Genomic DNA, 14,969 nt, shown 5'->3' with positions numbered 1-14,969 from the left:
CCTACGTTGTATATTAGATCCATACTTTGATCGGAATAAACGGAACCAAGAATCCTTTTTCGGCGACAGCATCATTCCACATTCCAACAATAGACGTTTCGCGATGAAATTATAATACTGTGTATTAACGTAATTCTTGTTCTTTAAATACACATATCATTGTAGTGCGCATACCACCGTAATGTTCTTCAGATGATGACAGCTATGCATCGCTTCTATGCTAATTTATATGATAGTAGTGGCGAAATTTTAGAAATCATGATTTGATTTTTTCCTCCATCGAATTTAACACAGACAACATATCTACGAACTTGAATTATCGTGACTACAAGAGAATTGATCTTAATTTTATGTTGGATGAATTTAACAAATTCGAATAGAACCATTTTTATTCGATTGATGACCCTGATGTTCCTGTAAATATTTTTAATTCAAACTTGAAGATACTTCACGATGCCTGCGTTCCACTTCGCAAATTTAGAAAACACTCAAAATGTTGCAACCCTTGGTACAGCCCACTTATTGAAAAAGCCAGGATTGATCGCGATTTGTTGTATCATAAATGGAAATCTACGCACAACGAGAACGACTTTAGCGTTTTTAAACGATTACGAAACCAAGTCACTTGCATGGCTGTAAAAGCAAAACAAACATATTATAACTATATTATCAACAAGCCTACCTTCACAGGTTTTTTGGGAAAGGCGGAGTAACTTGGGTTTCAATACATCTCCAAATAGCACAGAAACTAATTTCAGCGCAGATGAAATTAACTTGTCATTTCAAAACAATTTTTCCACAACGCATATCTCTGACACGATGAATTATATACAAAACTCTGATGGATTTCAATTTTAACCAATCTTGGACTTTGAAATAGTCAATTCTATCGATGAAGTTACCTCAAATGCCGTTGGTCTAGACGAACTTCCAATCAAATTCATAAAACCTGTGCTACCAATAGTATTACAGCCTTTAACTCATATGTTCAACAGAATAATTTTGTCATGCAAATTTCCAAATGCCTGGAAATACTCAAAAATCCTACCACTGAGAAAACGCAACAATATATATTCTTTAGATAATTTGAGGCCAATAAGTATTCTTTGCGCTCTGTCGAAGGTTTTCGAACGTATAATAAAAAAAACAAATATGTTCATATCTGCACGATAAGAATTTAATTTATGAACATCAGTCGGGTCACCGTACTGATCATAGTACGAAAACAGCGACGTTAAAAGTTTGCGATGATACTGATGCCATTATTGATAAAGGTGGCAAAGTAGTGATGTTACTGCTCGATTTTTCAAAGGCAATCGACACTGTGTCTCATTCAAAGTTATGTCAAAAACTTCAGGCAAATTTTGGTTTCAAAATATTAGCAGTTAGCTTAATTGAATCGTATTTGAATCACCGAAAGCAAGCAGTTCATGTGGGTGATAGTTTCTCGAATTTTTTACCTGTTCTATCAGGATCCAAGGATCACTGCTCGGACTCGTTTTATTCAGTATGTACATTAATGATATGCCCTGAATTTTGAAACATTGTTACATACACTTATTTGCAAATAAAAGTTTGCGATGATACTGATGCCATTATTGATAAAGGTGGCAAAGTAGTGATGTTACTGCTCGATTTTTCAAAGGCAATCGACACTGTGTCTCATTCAAAGTTATGTCAAAAACTTCAGGCAAATTTTGGTTTCAAAATATTAGCAGTTAGCTTAATTGAATCGTATTTGAATCACCGAAAGCAAGCAGTTCATGTGGGTGATAGTTTCTCGAATTTTTTACCTGTTCTATCAGGATCCAAGGATCACTGCTCGGACTCGTTTTATTCAGTATGTACATTAATGATATGCCCTGAATTTTGAAACATTGTTACATACACTTATTTGCAAATGACGTGCAGCTGTACTTTTACCTTTTACTGCAGTGGTATGAAAAATTTCACAATTGAAAAATTGATCAATGAAGATTTAGATAATATAAGACGTTGGACTGAATCCAACTCACTCAAATTAAATGCTGGCAAAACAAAAGCACTTTTAATTTCACGTTATAGAACTAGTGACTATCCCCGGCTAAAAACTGGAGAAGCATCAATCGAATTTGTAGAACATGCGACAAGTCTTGGGTTTATTATTCAAAGCAGTTTTGGTTGGGACAAATACGTCTTATGTCAGTGCGGTAAGATCTACGCAAGCCTACGTACTTTGTACTCAAGAGCCAACATGATCTCTAGACAGACAAAACTTAAACTATTTAAAAGTTATAGGGTAATTTGGGGAGAGATGCCGCACATTTCTTAAAATCGAACCTGCCTCGAAGTTAACCATTCAATATTTGATAAAATCATTTTTATCAATTGCGACAAGTTTCGAAAATACTGTGAGATGGTTTTGCCTTTCTCATATAAAGAAAGGCTATGCAATCACTGTAAAAATCGACTTTTTAACCGAGGCCCGGAGGGCCGAGTGTCATACACCATTCGATTCAGTTCGTCGAGATCGGCAAATGTCTGTGTGTGTATGTATGTATGTGTGTGTGTATGTGTGTGTGTGTCATTTAAACTCACACAATTTTCTCAGAGATGGCTGAACCGATTTTCGCAAACTTAGTTTCATCTGAAAGGTATAACGCTCCCATAAGCTGCTATTGAATTTTTAGTTGATGCGATTTCCGGTTCTGGAGTTACGGGTTGAAGAGTGCGGTCACACAGCAAATTCCCATATAAACTGGTACCACCATGATGTTAAAATGATGTAAAACATATTAAAATTGATGCAACATTACTCTAGTTTGCGGGTCTGGATCACTAATGATCAATCAAAGCGGCTTTGACCACATTGGCCACCTATGACGGTTCATGACGCCCCCGGGGAACCCGCCAAGTTCCTAAGCTAATATCACACCCATTCCCCAACGAATTCTCTACCGATTTTTACAAACTTGATTTCAAATGAAAGATACAGTAATGCCATTGACTGCTGCTGAATTTCATTTGGTTCTGACTCTTGCTTCCGGAGGTACAGGGGTGTTAGTAAGGATACACTGGAATTTCCCATATAAATCGGTACAATCGTAATACCTCAGAGGCTAAAAACTATTGAAATGGTCACCAAATTACTTCTGATTGCAGATCTAGATCACTGATTGCCAATCAAACATTCTTTGAATATATTGTCCACTATCGACGATTCCGGAAGTCCGGAATTCCGGGCATATTCCACAATTAAAGTCATATCGGTTTTCTAAAACCAAGTCTCAAATGGAAGGCAAAATATGCAGTTGAGTATTGCGTCGCCGCCCCTCCCCCCCCCCCTCCGCCTTGCCCTTACACCTCCCTCCTTCATCACTCCCCTCCTTTTGGACTACCCTCACGCATTTCCTTCATCCATCACGTATACCGAAATAAGATGAAGGATTTCTGACGCATCCTCCACTCCCACTCTACTAACCCCCCATTCCCTACACGTTCAAACCCATTCCACCAACCTTTCCAAATTATAATCACATGAAGATAGCATTGAACTCATGCTGATTAAGCTAATTAAATATTATTCTTTTGCCTTTCTCATATAGAAAGATTATGCAATGGCTGCAAAAACCGACTTTCTAACCGAGGCCCAGAGGGCCGAGTCTCATATAACATTCTACTCAGTATGTGTGTATGTATGTGTGTATGTATGTATGTATGTATGTGTGTGTATGTGCGGATTTGTTAACAAAATGTCCACATCGGTTTCTCGGAGATGGCTGAACCGATTTTTACAAACTAAGATTCAAATGAAAGGTATAATATTCCCATAGGTTGCTATTGAATTCCATTTTCAACCGACATCTTGTTCCGGATTACGAGTTGAAGAGTATGGTTACAAAACAAAATTTGTTGATTTGTCCACATCGGTTTCTCGGAATTTTCTGAACCGATTTTGACAAACTTGATTTTAAATGAAAGGTCCATCAGCTGCTGTTGAATTTTGTGTGGATCCGAGTTCTGGTTCCTGAATTACAGGGTGATACGTACGATCACGCAGTAAATCCCGATTCTAATGAATTCTGCGATGAATGTAAAAAGGTGAAATTCAGAATAATGGTTATATTGGTTTCTCGAAAATGGCCAGACCGATTTGATCAACTTAGTCTTAGTCCGACTTCCGGCTCCGGAGTTACGGCGATCACATAGAAAACTCCGATTCAAACCGATACCGCGATGATTGCAAAAAGGTGCTCTTATATATACTTACCAAGTGTAATAAGAATGAAAGACATTTCCATAATGTTATATTGTACGAACCAGCTATTAAATCATAGTATTGAGAAATGAGAAAGGCACAATTGCACCTCTAGGTGGATTAAAACAGGTTTTTTTCATAGAAAAAATCCATAAAATTTCCATGAACATTTTTAAAAAAATGGTCATTGCGGGAGAGATGCCGCATGTGCGGGTGAGATGCCGCACTATGGTCACAAACTGAAAAATGATGAACAAAATATTTTTAGCTATCATTGATGTTTTTGTGATTAGGGGTCTTCAGCTGAGTTTCATGAAGCTTGATTACACCTATAAATCGGCCAGCACCATCATTTTTTCTCAAGGGGGTAATACCATTTCTAGAAACATTTTTTTATTCAACATTTTAAAAATATTTTATTTTTGCAACCTTGTGTAACTGTTTAGTTGGAGTAACTTAATTAAGGGTACTGTTTATTTGTACGAGCGATATATTGGTAGGGGTTCCTTAAAAGCAGTTTTTGGTTGCTTCTTCCAACAATGTATTTATATAACTTTGGTTTGTTCTTGAATGATTCATTTTAAAAAGCATCAATTCGTCGAAATTTTCATTTTTATCCCAAGATTGACATCACTACAAATCAATGCGTTTACTAAAATTAGTGCCTGAAACTTTAAAGAATTAACCGAAGTGACTAATACTTAGATACATATCGCCCGTTCAAATATATAAATAAATAGACTCATATTCCTATATGCCACTGTTTTAGGTCCGTTAGTTTGTGGATACACCTTATTAATAATCTATACCTGACGCAAATGATCATTTAATGACATTTCGAAGTGAAAAAAATACATTTTAGCTACGTATCCTCCGCCATCGAGTGCGGCATCTCACCAGCAATTTTGATGCGGCATCTCTCCCAATTGTATGGGAGAGATGCGGCACGACGACATTTTCCTCTGAAATTATGGATGGTCATGCTCATGATCAGAATGCCTTCTAAAAGGTCCCAGCTACTCAACCGATACATGAGTTACCAAAAAAAATCGAACAATTTAAAAAACGAAATTTTAATGTGGTACTGAAAAACTCTCGACACCCCGTGATGCAACTGGACGCACATAATCATTAATAAAAATTTTGTAAGTTAATAATAAGGATTATTTTACATCTCCAGTGTTGTAATTCTTCAAAAGACAAACTCACAATATCATATTACCTTATAAAAGTGACCCTATATTAGGGTGTCCCAAAATGACATCATGTTAAAAAAGTCATCGGGCTCACTTCTTAAATGAAAGGTTAGGGTATCAGGACCACTTTCTTCTTCGGAGTGAACTTTTTAAAACGCTCCCTACTACTGGCGAATTTTGATTTTATGTAAAATGGGCCGATTTTGGGTAAAATTTCAAATTCATGCTTGTTGAAGTGCTCCTGAACTGTCTTAGATTTTTTTCAGTATTTTTTTATTTTACTGGAGATCCAAATGGAGAAGTTTGGTTAGTTAGTTTGTACAAATTGTGGATTATAGGAGCGGCAGAGCTTTTAAAACATGGTAAAAAGTGTTATTCTTGGTGTTTTTCATTAGTTTTTCTTCAAAACTGGGTATCTACAAAATTTTTAAAGTATAGGAAACACTTCAAATAGTTGATCCAAATATTGGGGCGTAGTATTGCTGAAGAAAGTGTATAGCTACGGCTACCCGATCAGAATGAAATAACAAGATTATAACAGAATGCAATTTTCGTAACATATCGTGTTATAAATTTGGTCTCGTTAGTAGTTAAAATAACAGAAAATTATTACAAGTAACAACGGGAGATATAGTTTTGAAATATTCTTGTTATGCGTTTCTGATCGGGTAATGGGGTATGAATTATATAAGTTTTTGTTATATAACCTTCGACATTTTTAGCCATTCATCAAAAATAATAATATTCCAAAAAATAAAACAATTCAAATATGCTTAGACCACATATTGTTTTTTGGAAAATTGAAAGAAAATGAATTAAAACGGCGTTTTCTGTTTGTCTTTAGTGCATCAGGATCGGGTTTAATGAGAATTTGTTGAATTGTTGTACCATCAATTATAAAAACAATAATATCTTTACTAATGATGCCAAGTCTTTAATTATTTTCTGAAAAGTTAATTCTCCATAATTACTTCTTGGAGGCTTATTCACCAAAATTATTGTACGAGAAGATGTGGTGTATTCTATTGTAAAACTTTTTCGAAAATACAAAGCCTTCAAAATTGACTATTTCGGAATTGCGTGATCTAAAACGTAAAGATCAGTTTTTTAACATTCACCCCACCCTTCTGCATTTCTTCACTCTAAGGTACCTAACATGGAAATGAAACTTTATATACAAAATCCGAATACGTTAATCAATTCGGCATACAAATATACGCCATAACTTTCCACTAACTCGACATATTTGTTTAATTTTCATGATTTATAACCCCACTAGGTGGTTATTAATATACTAAATAATTTAAAAAAAGTCAAATGCTTATAAAAACCGATTCTGATGTAGTAGAGACAAACAGAAAACACCATTTTTCATCATTTTCCTCCTATTTTGCGAAAAACAAAATGCGGACCAAGCAAACTGAAATTGTTTTATTTTGTAGAACAGTGTTATTTTTTATGAATAGCATAAAATATAAAAAGATTATCTAACAAAAACTTAAATAACTCATACCCCATTAGTCGTAGCTATACACTTTCTTCAGCAAAAATACGCTTCTATATTTGGATAAACTATTTGAAGTGATTCCTATACTTTAAAAAAAAAATTTTTGAAGAAAACCTAATGAAAAACACCAAGAATTAAATTTTTTAAGTTTTAAAGGCTCTGCCGCTCCTATAATCCACAATTTGTACAAACTAACTAATTAAGCTTCTCCATTTTGATCTCCAGTAAAATAAAAAAAATACTGAAAAAAATCTAAGACAGTTCAGGAGCACTTCAACAAGCATGAATTTGAAATTTTACCCAAAATCGGCCCATTTTATATAAAATCAAAATTCGCCAGTAGTAGGGAGCGTTTTAACAAGTTCACTCCGATGAAGAAAGTGGTCCTGATACCCTAACCTTTCATTTAAGAAGTGAGCCTGATGACTTTTTTAACATGATGTCATTTTGGGATACCCTATCCTATATGCAAGATATATAAAGTGCGGCATCTCTCCTGACGCGGTATCTCTCCCGAAATTACCCTATATTGCCACACTTCATTGCTTGCGACTTTGTACTTCCTAGTGTATCCGCCCACACTCTTGGACGACTTAGAATCGCATTGAATGCTTGTCTTCGGTTTGTTTATAGTCTAAGGCGTCGAGATTCAGTAACTCATCTGCATTCTACATTAATTGGCTTCACTTTTAACAACTTCATAACAGCTCGTTGTTGCATATTATTGCATAAAATTATATATACAAAAAGTCCAAATTATTTGTTTGAGAAACTACAACCTTTTCGAAGCGCAAGAGTTAACAATTTCACAATTCCAACCGATTTTACATCCTTCTACGGCAACTCTTTTTTGCGCGAGGTGTTTGTATGTGGAACTCTGCCGGATTCACTCAAACGTATACAATCATTGCAAGTGTTTAAGAAGCGATTCAAAGAATTTTGAATTGAATAGGAAGCAAATAATAATTAGTTAAACTCAATTTTCAATGTTAATAATCATTACCAAGTAAGATCGTTATAGCATAAAAAAGATGAATGTCTAACGCTACTTGAACAACAATAAAATAAAATAAATAAATAGTGGCGAGGGCGATCATAAAAGAGACTGTGCTGTAAACAATCTCCCGCAATTCCTGGGGAAAATATGGAAGTTCCTGAGTGCTTTATCTGAAAAATCCTACCAGATTACCTTAGTTTGAGTTTTTTCCCATTGCTCTATTCCGGGTGATGAGGTGGACACTTAGATTAGAATGGTAATGAGAAGGGGAACACTTAGGCATTAGAAGGTGATATTTATGATAGATCGCGTAGCTTTAGCGAGTTTTTCAGTATTTCTTGTCATTCGGATGATATCCCTGGTCATGTCCGTCGAATTCGTATCTCCGGAATTGGGGTCGTGGAATGCGGTTTCTGCGCTTGTGGTAACAGTTATCGCAACATTTACCACGTTGCCTGGTCGTGCGCCTAGTGCTCTAGTACTACCCGCACTACCCACGTAATCCACCGGCCCTGTCTCGGACAATGAGATTGCGGGCTCTTTAGGTACGGTGGGCGCTTCGAAAAATGACATCTATGGAAGACCAAATTGCTTCATCATTTTTTTTGTATTTCTCGTCATAGGACACTTAAAAGTTGGCGAACCACAGGGAGCAATAGGGAGCTTGGACGATGGCTACATTCTATACTCCCGAACAGGAGCAGACCCAGAAAAAATTTCCGGAGGGTTCTGAAATTTTGATTTTGAAATAAACATTGTACAATTGTAATGCGTAATAACCTCTGATGAGACAAATTCGAAACGCAGCCCATAATAAAAAAAAGTAAAATGCCAGTATTTTTTAGTGGTTATCTGTTGTTTTTAAAAGCTATATTTTTTTAAATTTTTCTTTGAAGCCGTTTTGTGTAATTTCATGTATTTCGCATCGAACCAGAATAATTAACATTAACTGACACTTATCGCATCCCCGCCAGAGAACGTTGGCCCGTTCGCACCGATTGAGAATCCGTCGGAGTACGAAATCGAGATATCCTTTCCTCCTGGTAACTCGTAAGTTTGACTACCTGCGAACGATGCCGATCCGGATGCTCCGTTCGGACCAACGTTAAATCCTTCTGAAGCCGCATTGGCAGCTGATGCACCAAACGATCCGAGAGGACCTCCACTGCTGAAAGATTGCGCTTGTGCATTTGCTGCACTGCCACCGAATCCACCGGGTCCGAAACCCTCACTAAAGGCATTGGCATTTGCGTTGGCGCTCGAGAAATCGATTCCTCTGAAAAAAAAACGTTTTGAAGTGAGTTGATGTATAGTGCTATGCACTGCTCTTATTAGCTATGCAGATACATAAGTGGTCAAGTAATCCACTTTTCAGGAGTTGGAAAAATTTTGCGAGATGTTACATACGGTGACCGGAAATTTCCTCAGCTGACTGAGGCGGATTGTTAGTTGTTTTGATTGTTAATAGAAATTAGAATTAGATAGAATAGAAATTAGATTAAAAACTTCTGGCGGACCTCGAGCAGGCCTTTGACTTACCCCTGCCGCTTTTGTCTTGAGCTTAGGATGTTTTTCGCAACAAGGTTAACAGGGTCACCAATATCTACTGCAATATTGAAAGAAGAAACATGTCGCTATTAGTTTATGAATTTAAAGATAAGCGATATTACTCCTACCAGGCGAACAATTAGTGGAATGCAGCAAGCATACCAACATTGAGCAAACTAAAATGACCACTGATTTCCACATTTCAACAACGGAGTGTACGCGAGTCTGACCTATCTCGTACTGTAGTTTGCTAAATGTTGTTTGTCTGTAAAACCCAAATTCACAGTCTTTTATATACTTATCCTGTATTCGTGAACTTTTCTGTAAAGATGTCTTAGTTAATGCCAAAAAAACGGACGGACATAATCAGCCTGACTCAGTTTTTTTATGTTTAATGATGAGGGTTGAAAAAGTTGATCTTTACAGGTTTGCCTACGGTGTTGAGCTCATTATCACTCTAATCCTGTTATCTCTTGACCCTTTTAAAATCGTTGATTGAAACAGCGTCTGCTATTATTGTTTTTACGCACCGCGTATAAAAAACATCCAATCATGTTTGTCATTAGCTTAAAAATTCCTAAAACGAACAGCTGCGTTGTGACAAAACCGCATAAAAAGCCTCCTGAATGTATTTCGCGATTTTAAAGACACGTTTGTAATTGTACGGATTCTAAGAGACGCAACAAAGATATTTATAAACATTTCACGTTTACTTATTAAAATCACAGGGCTACATTCTACTTAGAGCATAATAAGTAAATCACCGTATTGTATAGTGACACATAAACTGATCGTGCTGGCATCATGTTCGAGATAAGCTCATCGCAAAGGCGAATCGAATCGAGTGTGGAAGGCTAGATTTTAACCAATGCGATCAAACATTAATTCTCATATGACTTCTTTCAAAAGCTACATATTCGATACAAAAACCTTCGAAAAGTTTGGAAAAGCTAGCTCAATTTTGTTTATGATCCTCTATATTTATGTTTCAAATCCCCACCATCAGCGACGCCATACTGTACAATAAGTGCCATGCAAACATGTGAAAATATATAATATAAAAATATACATATACAGAAATAAACATGCGAAAATATATAATATAATATATAATCACCTTTGTAATTCGTTAAGGTTCCACTGAGAAAGCTTCGAAAAGAGGCCATACTTGAAAACGAAAAGTTTTTTCGCTACCCGTTACATAATCTTCATAAAAATGAATCTAATTATTCGGGGCATTGGTAGGATACTACTTATTGATTTTCGTTAAGTTTTTGCCACAAATACTGCTTTTTTCGTGTTCAAAGACGACTGCTTTTCGCAGCTTTCTCAGTTTAAACCCTTTATTACAATTGCTCAGAGACCTTTCGGAGATATTGAGCCGGGTATCAGATATAGTCCTGCATTGATATATAGAATTGTAACCATCGAAACTGGTAGGCTGGGATGAATGGAGGGTCCATATTGTGCATCTGCTTGTACAATGGTCGTCATGGTGGCTGTGACATTAATCGGCGGCACGTGGTGCTTGTTAATTTATCCGAGTGGTACATCGTGTACGTGTGAATTATCAAGTGCAATTTTCTCATGCGCTTCGATGCTGAAACTCGTCAGGGATAGCTCATTTGCAATGCGAAAAACCCAATTCGTTTTACGGAAAACATCCGCGGCAAAATGATCATGTATTTAAGCCCACGTAATATATGATAAATTAGGAACAAACTTCATAGAATCCCTTACTGTTAAGTCTACAAAGGATATTGAGTAAATTTGTCTTGATATAAAATTGACGAGGACGAAGTAACTTTGACAAGAAACAAAATCTGCATTCAAGGAAGACGCTGATGTTAATCTTGACAAGCAGAATATAGGAACGGTACCGTATCACAACGACTGAGGTCATAATGTCCGAAGGATGGTGCGTCATAACTTCCAGGACATTATGATGCACCAGACTGTATCATAGCATCTGAAAACGGATGTGCGTCATAATGTCCCGAATTTTATGACGAACCACGTTATAATGTACTGCATTAGAAAGTTCCAGACCGTATCATCCCAAAATAATGTGCGTCATAACGTGCGGGACATTGTGACGCACAAGAGTGCGTCATAAAATAATTGTACGTTTTAAAGTCCGCAATCATCCTAGTGTAACTAGGTCCGAAATCTGTACTCGTCGATTATATGATGCACACGATATTGGGATGTTATAACGCAGAGGCACTGCGTCATATTGTTCAGGATTCACTCTCATAGTTTCGGACATTAGTTCCCAAAGAATCGGGATGTGCATCATAAGGTCCCGGAGTTTATGCCGCAAAATTTGTTTTTGGATATTTTGACGCACCCCTTGTACGTCACAATGTCTCGGACGCTATGACGCACGATCGCTTTTGGATCTTATGTCGGAGTAGATTTTGTGGACCCTTAAAGTATCGGATATTATGATAAACTGCCTCATAATGTCCTAATGTGTCCCTGAGAAGTTCGAACGCAGTAATTGTGCGTCAAATACCCGAAATAAAGAGTGCGTCACATTATCCCGCACAAGAATCCTGCGTCATAACCTTCCAATATCAGTGTGTGTATTAAGATACCATCATTATGACGCAAGGCTACTTTTGGACGTTGTGACACAAGAATGACTTCGGATGTTATGACGCATTCTTGCTTTCGGATCTCATGATACATTCTTGTACGTCTTAATATCCCGGACATTATGACGTCCATTGTTTTGGAATGTTGTGACCTGCGACGTTTTGACACAGTATCTGTGCGCACAGCCGTAGCGTGCGGTTGGCCCCCGCCAAGGGCGCCAATATTAGGGTGGTGCTAAAATCGTGTTCTGCTTTATAAAATATGTTAGGTTAAGTCATAAAATAAGTCAGGATAAGGATAAGTATCATTCCAAGGTACACAAAAAATTATTGTTCGAGCAAAAGTAGACAGCAAAACGGCGCATAACTGAAACTCTACCAACAGCGCCAGAAAATTACGCTCCTGTTAGTCCAGAATAAACAACAAACAAGACAAATACTTCAAACTTCAACAAAAATAGCGAAAACTATTGCAAACTTGGCTGTCCACAGGGAGGTGTGCTCCTGCTCTGGTTGCTAGTGGTAAACGATCTTCTCAAAGATCTGACTGAAATGGGTTTCGAGATTGTTGGATATGGAGATGACATTGTCGTAATTATGAGGGGGAAACATGAATCTGTACTAAGTGATCGGATTCAATTAGCCTTCATCATGACATGGTGGTTCAAAGAGGGACACAACGTGAACCCTGCAAAAACGGTCTATGTACCGTCTATGTCCAAGAGGACAAAACTGAAGTTGGATCCCCCAACTCTCAGTGAAACTGCAATCAACTACGCAGAAGAAGTGAATCACCTAGGTGTTATCCTAGACAATAAACTGCATTGGAACTCGCACCTGACATACTACGATTAACTTATTTCTCCACTGTGCGGTGACCCTAAGCTAAACAAAAGACCGCCAAAGCTAAACTAACTAAAGATCAGAGTCTGTCTCTCTATCACAGGCGCTATGTAATCAAAACCCACTACGGCTATGGAAGCCATGCTTCATCTACTTTCATTGCACAAACATGTTATGGGGAACTCTGTCTTGACTACAGTTCAAGACAAAATGGAGGCTAACCCAAACTTCGATATCTCATATGAGGTCCGCACCGTGGATCGTCAGATATGGGATGTAGGGGGTCCCATACTACCTCAAGGTACAATATCATTCTATACGGATGGTTCTAAAATGGGTGAGCTAACTGGCTCGGGAGAATTAAAGAATTAAAGAAGTGATATCAATGGGAAAGTGGCCTACTGCTTTCCAGGCAGAGGTATATGCAATATACACCTGCTCGGAGGTCTTTAGGAAACGAAACTACAGACATGCAAAAATTGCAATCTTCTCGGACAGCCATGTGCAACTGTTGGCATTAAGGTCGTCGAAATGTGAGTCCAAACTGGTTTGGGAGTGCATCACATCTTTACAGCAATTGGCAACGCAGAATAAAATAATGATATTTTGGGTACCAGGCCACCAAGGAATTGATTTTTGTCACCAAACATGTTTTTTTTCAATTCGTTTATTTGATAAGGCAAGTTTGCGTTAGCTTAAAGGTGCCATTTTTTCATTGTTTTACATTTTGAATTTCTTGAAACTAGGGGGTTATACATTTCAATATTATTTTTAAATTAAAATTAAAACATTATATAATAAAAGTAAAAAAAACTTTGCAGCTAACTTATACATATACAAGAGGGGATAATATAATATTTGGAAGATTTGGGGACGGGTCATTTTGTGTGTTCTTTGTATAGTAATGAACTTTATGATTTTTAGAAGGGAGATTGTTCGAGCAATTAATTATTAACTAAGCGGAACATTTTACAAGCCTATTAACTAGAAATAACTAGAGGGAGAGGTTCAATTTTATTAAGTGGTGATGTTGGGCATTTCTTAACGAGATTAAATATTGATCAACTAAAACTGGGCACATAAGTTTTGGGAAGATATTCAAGGGGAAGAAGGGGGGGGGGAGTGAAGTCATACATCTGTGTATCATAGACATGGGAGAGAGGGTGGATAAGGCTGACAGGGGGGGGGACATATAAACTTTCAGTTTCCGGCATCGGGAATCACCGGCCAGGATTACAGATTCGGACGGATGCATCATGTATTGGGCCGGGTGTTCTTCCTCGAGCCGGGGTTTCTCCAGACGATTTCGTAGTACGGCTCAGATATGGATCGGAAACACACCGCGTTACGCGTGAGATGTTGTACTGTAGGTCTCGTGTTGTTGGGTCATTCGACAGATGTTTTGTCTTGTCTCGTCTTGGAATCATCAAACATGTTTGTTCGACTAGAACCATTTCTTGGCATATCTACCTGTGCCATCAAACTAGAATTTTCGGCTTGAGCAAGAAACCAACTACTAAACGACTGGCGTAACGCAGTAGGCGCTCGACAAGCCAAGCAATTCATACATCCAGATACAGCGAGAGCCAAAAAACTAATGGATCTAAAACAAAAAAAGATTTACGTATAGGTTTATTTACGGGACGTTGTCCTGCTAAGCATAATCTAAAAAAAAAAATGGCTAAGGTCAAGATGACATTAGTCGATTATGTAACTACAAGCCCGAGAGCTCGAAACACGTTCTCTACCATTGTGCAGTATTATTTCTTCGAAGGGAGCGATACTTCGGAAGACATCTTATGACGCCTCATGAGGCATGGTATACCGGTCCCAAACAGATCCTCTGCTACATTAATAATGTACTACCCGGTTGGGACGACACATGTGGACAAACAACTCTCTTCCAACTATATTGGATTCGGGCAATTTGTAGCATGTAGAGCAAACAGGGGCAGCCAGAAAAGATAACCTAAAAAGTGTCATAGTGGCAAAGTTTCCACTAACAAAAAAAAATGCAGGCTACTTTTTTAAGTTGTAGTGT

At 37.5% G+C, this 14,969-nt stretch overlaps 1 protein-coding gene across 1 annotated transcript; it reads right to left on the bottom strand.

Moving 5' to 3' along the window:
• Window positions 1-8,742: 8,742 nt before the first annotated feature.
• Window positions 8,743-9,764, bottom strand: LOC131689920 (uncharacterized). Its single transcript, XM_058975309.1, has 3 exons — window positions 9,614-9,764; window positions 9,477-9,543; window positions 8,743-9,213 (listed from the first exon to the last, which is right to left on the bottom strand). The coding sequence occupies exons 1-3, from the start codon at window positions 9,684-9,686 to the stop codon at window positions 8,883-8,885; spliced, it is 471 nt and encodes a 156-aa protein (XP_058831292.1). The 5' UTR covers window positions 9,687-9,764; the 3' UTR covers window positions 8,743-8,882.
• Between the last annotated feature and the right edge of the window lie 5,205 nt (window positions 9,765-14,969).

This window comes from Topomyia yanbarensis, chromosome 3 (assembly GCF_030247195.1).
Source record: "Topomyia yanbarensis strain Yona2022 chromosome 3, ASM3024719v1, whole genome shotgun sequence".
In the NCBI taxonomy this organism is placed as follows: domain Eukaryota; kingdom Metazoa; phylum Arthropoda; class Insecta; order Diptera; family Culicidae; genus Topomyia; species Topomyia yanbarensis.
Note: the sequence above shows the minus strand (reverse complement) of the source record. Positions and strands in the feature narration are given on the sequence as shown.

Coding starts and splice junctions, on each gene's coding strand:
- LOC131689920 (XM_058975309.1), bottom strand. CDS start 9,686: ATGTGGAAATCAGTGGTCATTTTAGTTTGCTCAATGTTGGTATGCTTG. Junction 9,544..9,613: donor TTCCACTAATTGTTCGCCTG/GTAGGAGTAATA, acceptor TCAATATTGCAG/TAGATATTGGTGACCCTGTT. Junction 9,214..9,476: donor TCAAGACAAAAGCGGCAGGG/GTAAGTCAAAGG, acceptor TTTTTTTTTCAG/AGGAATCGATTTCTCGAGCG.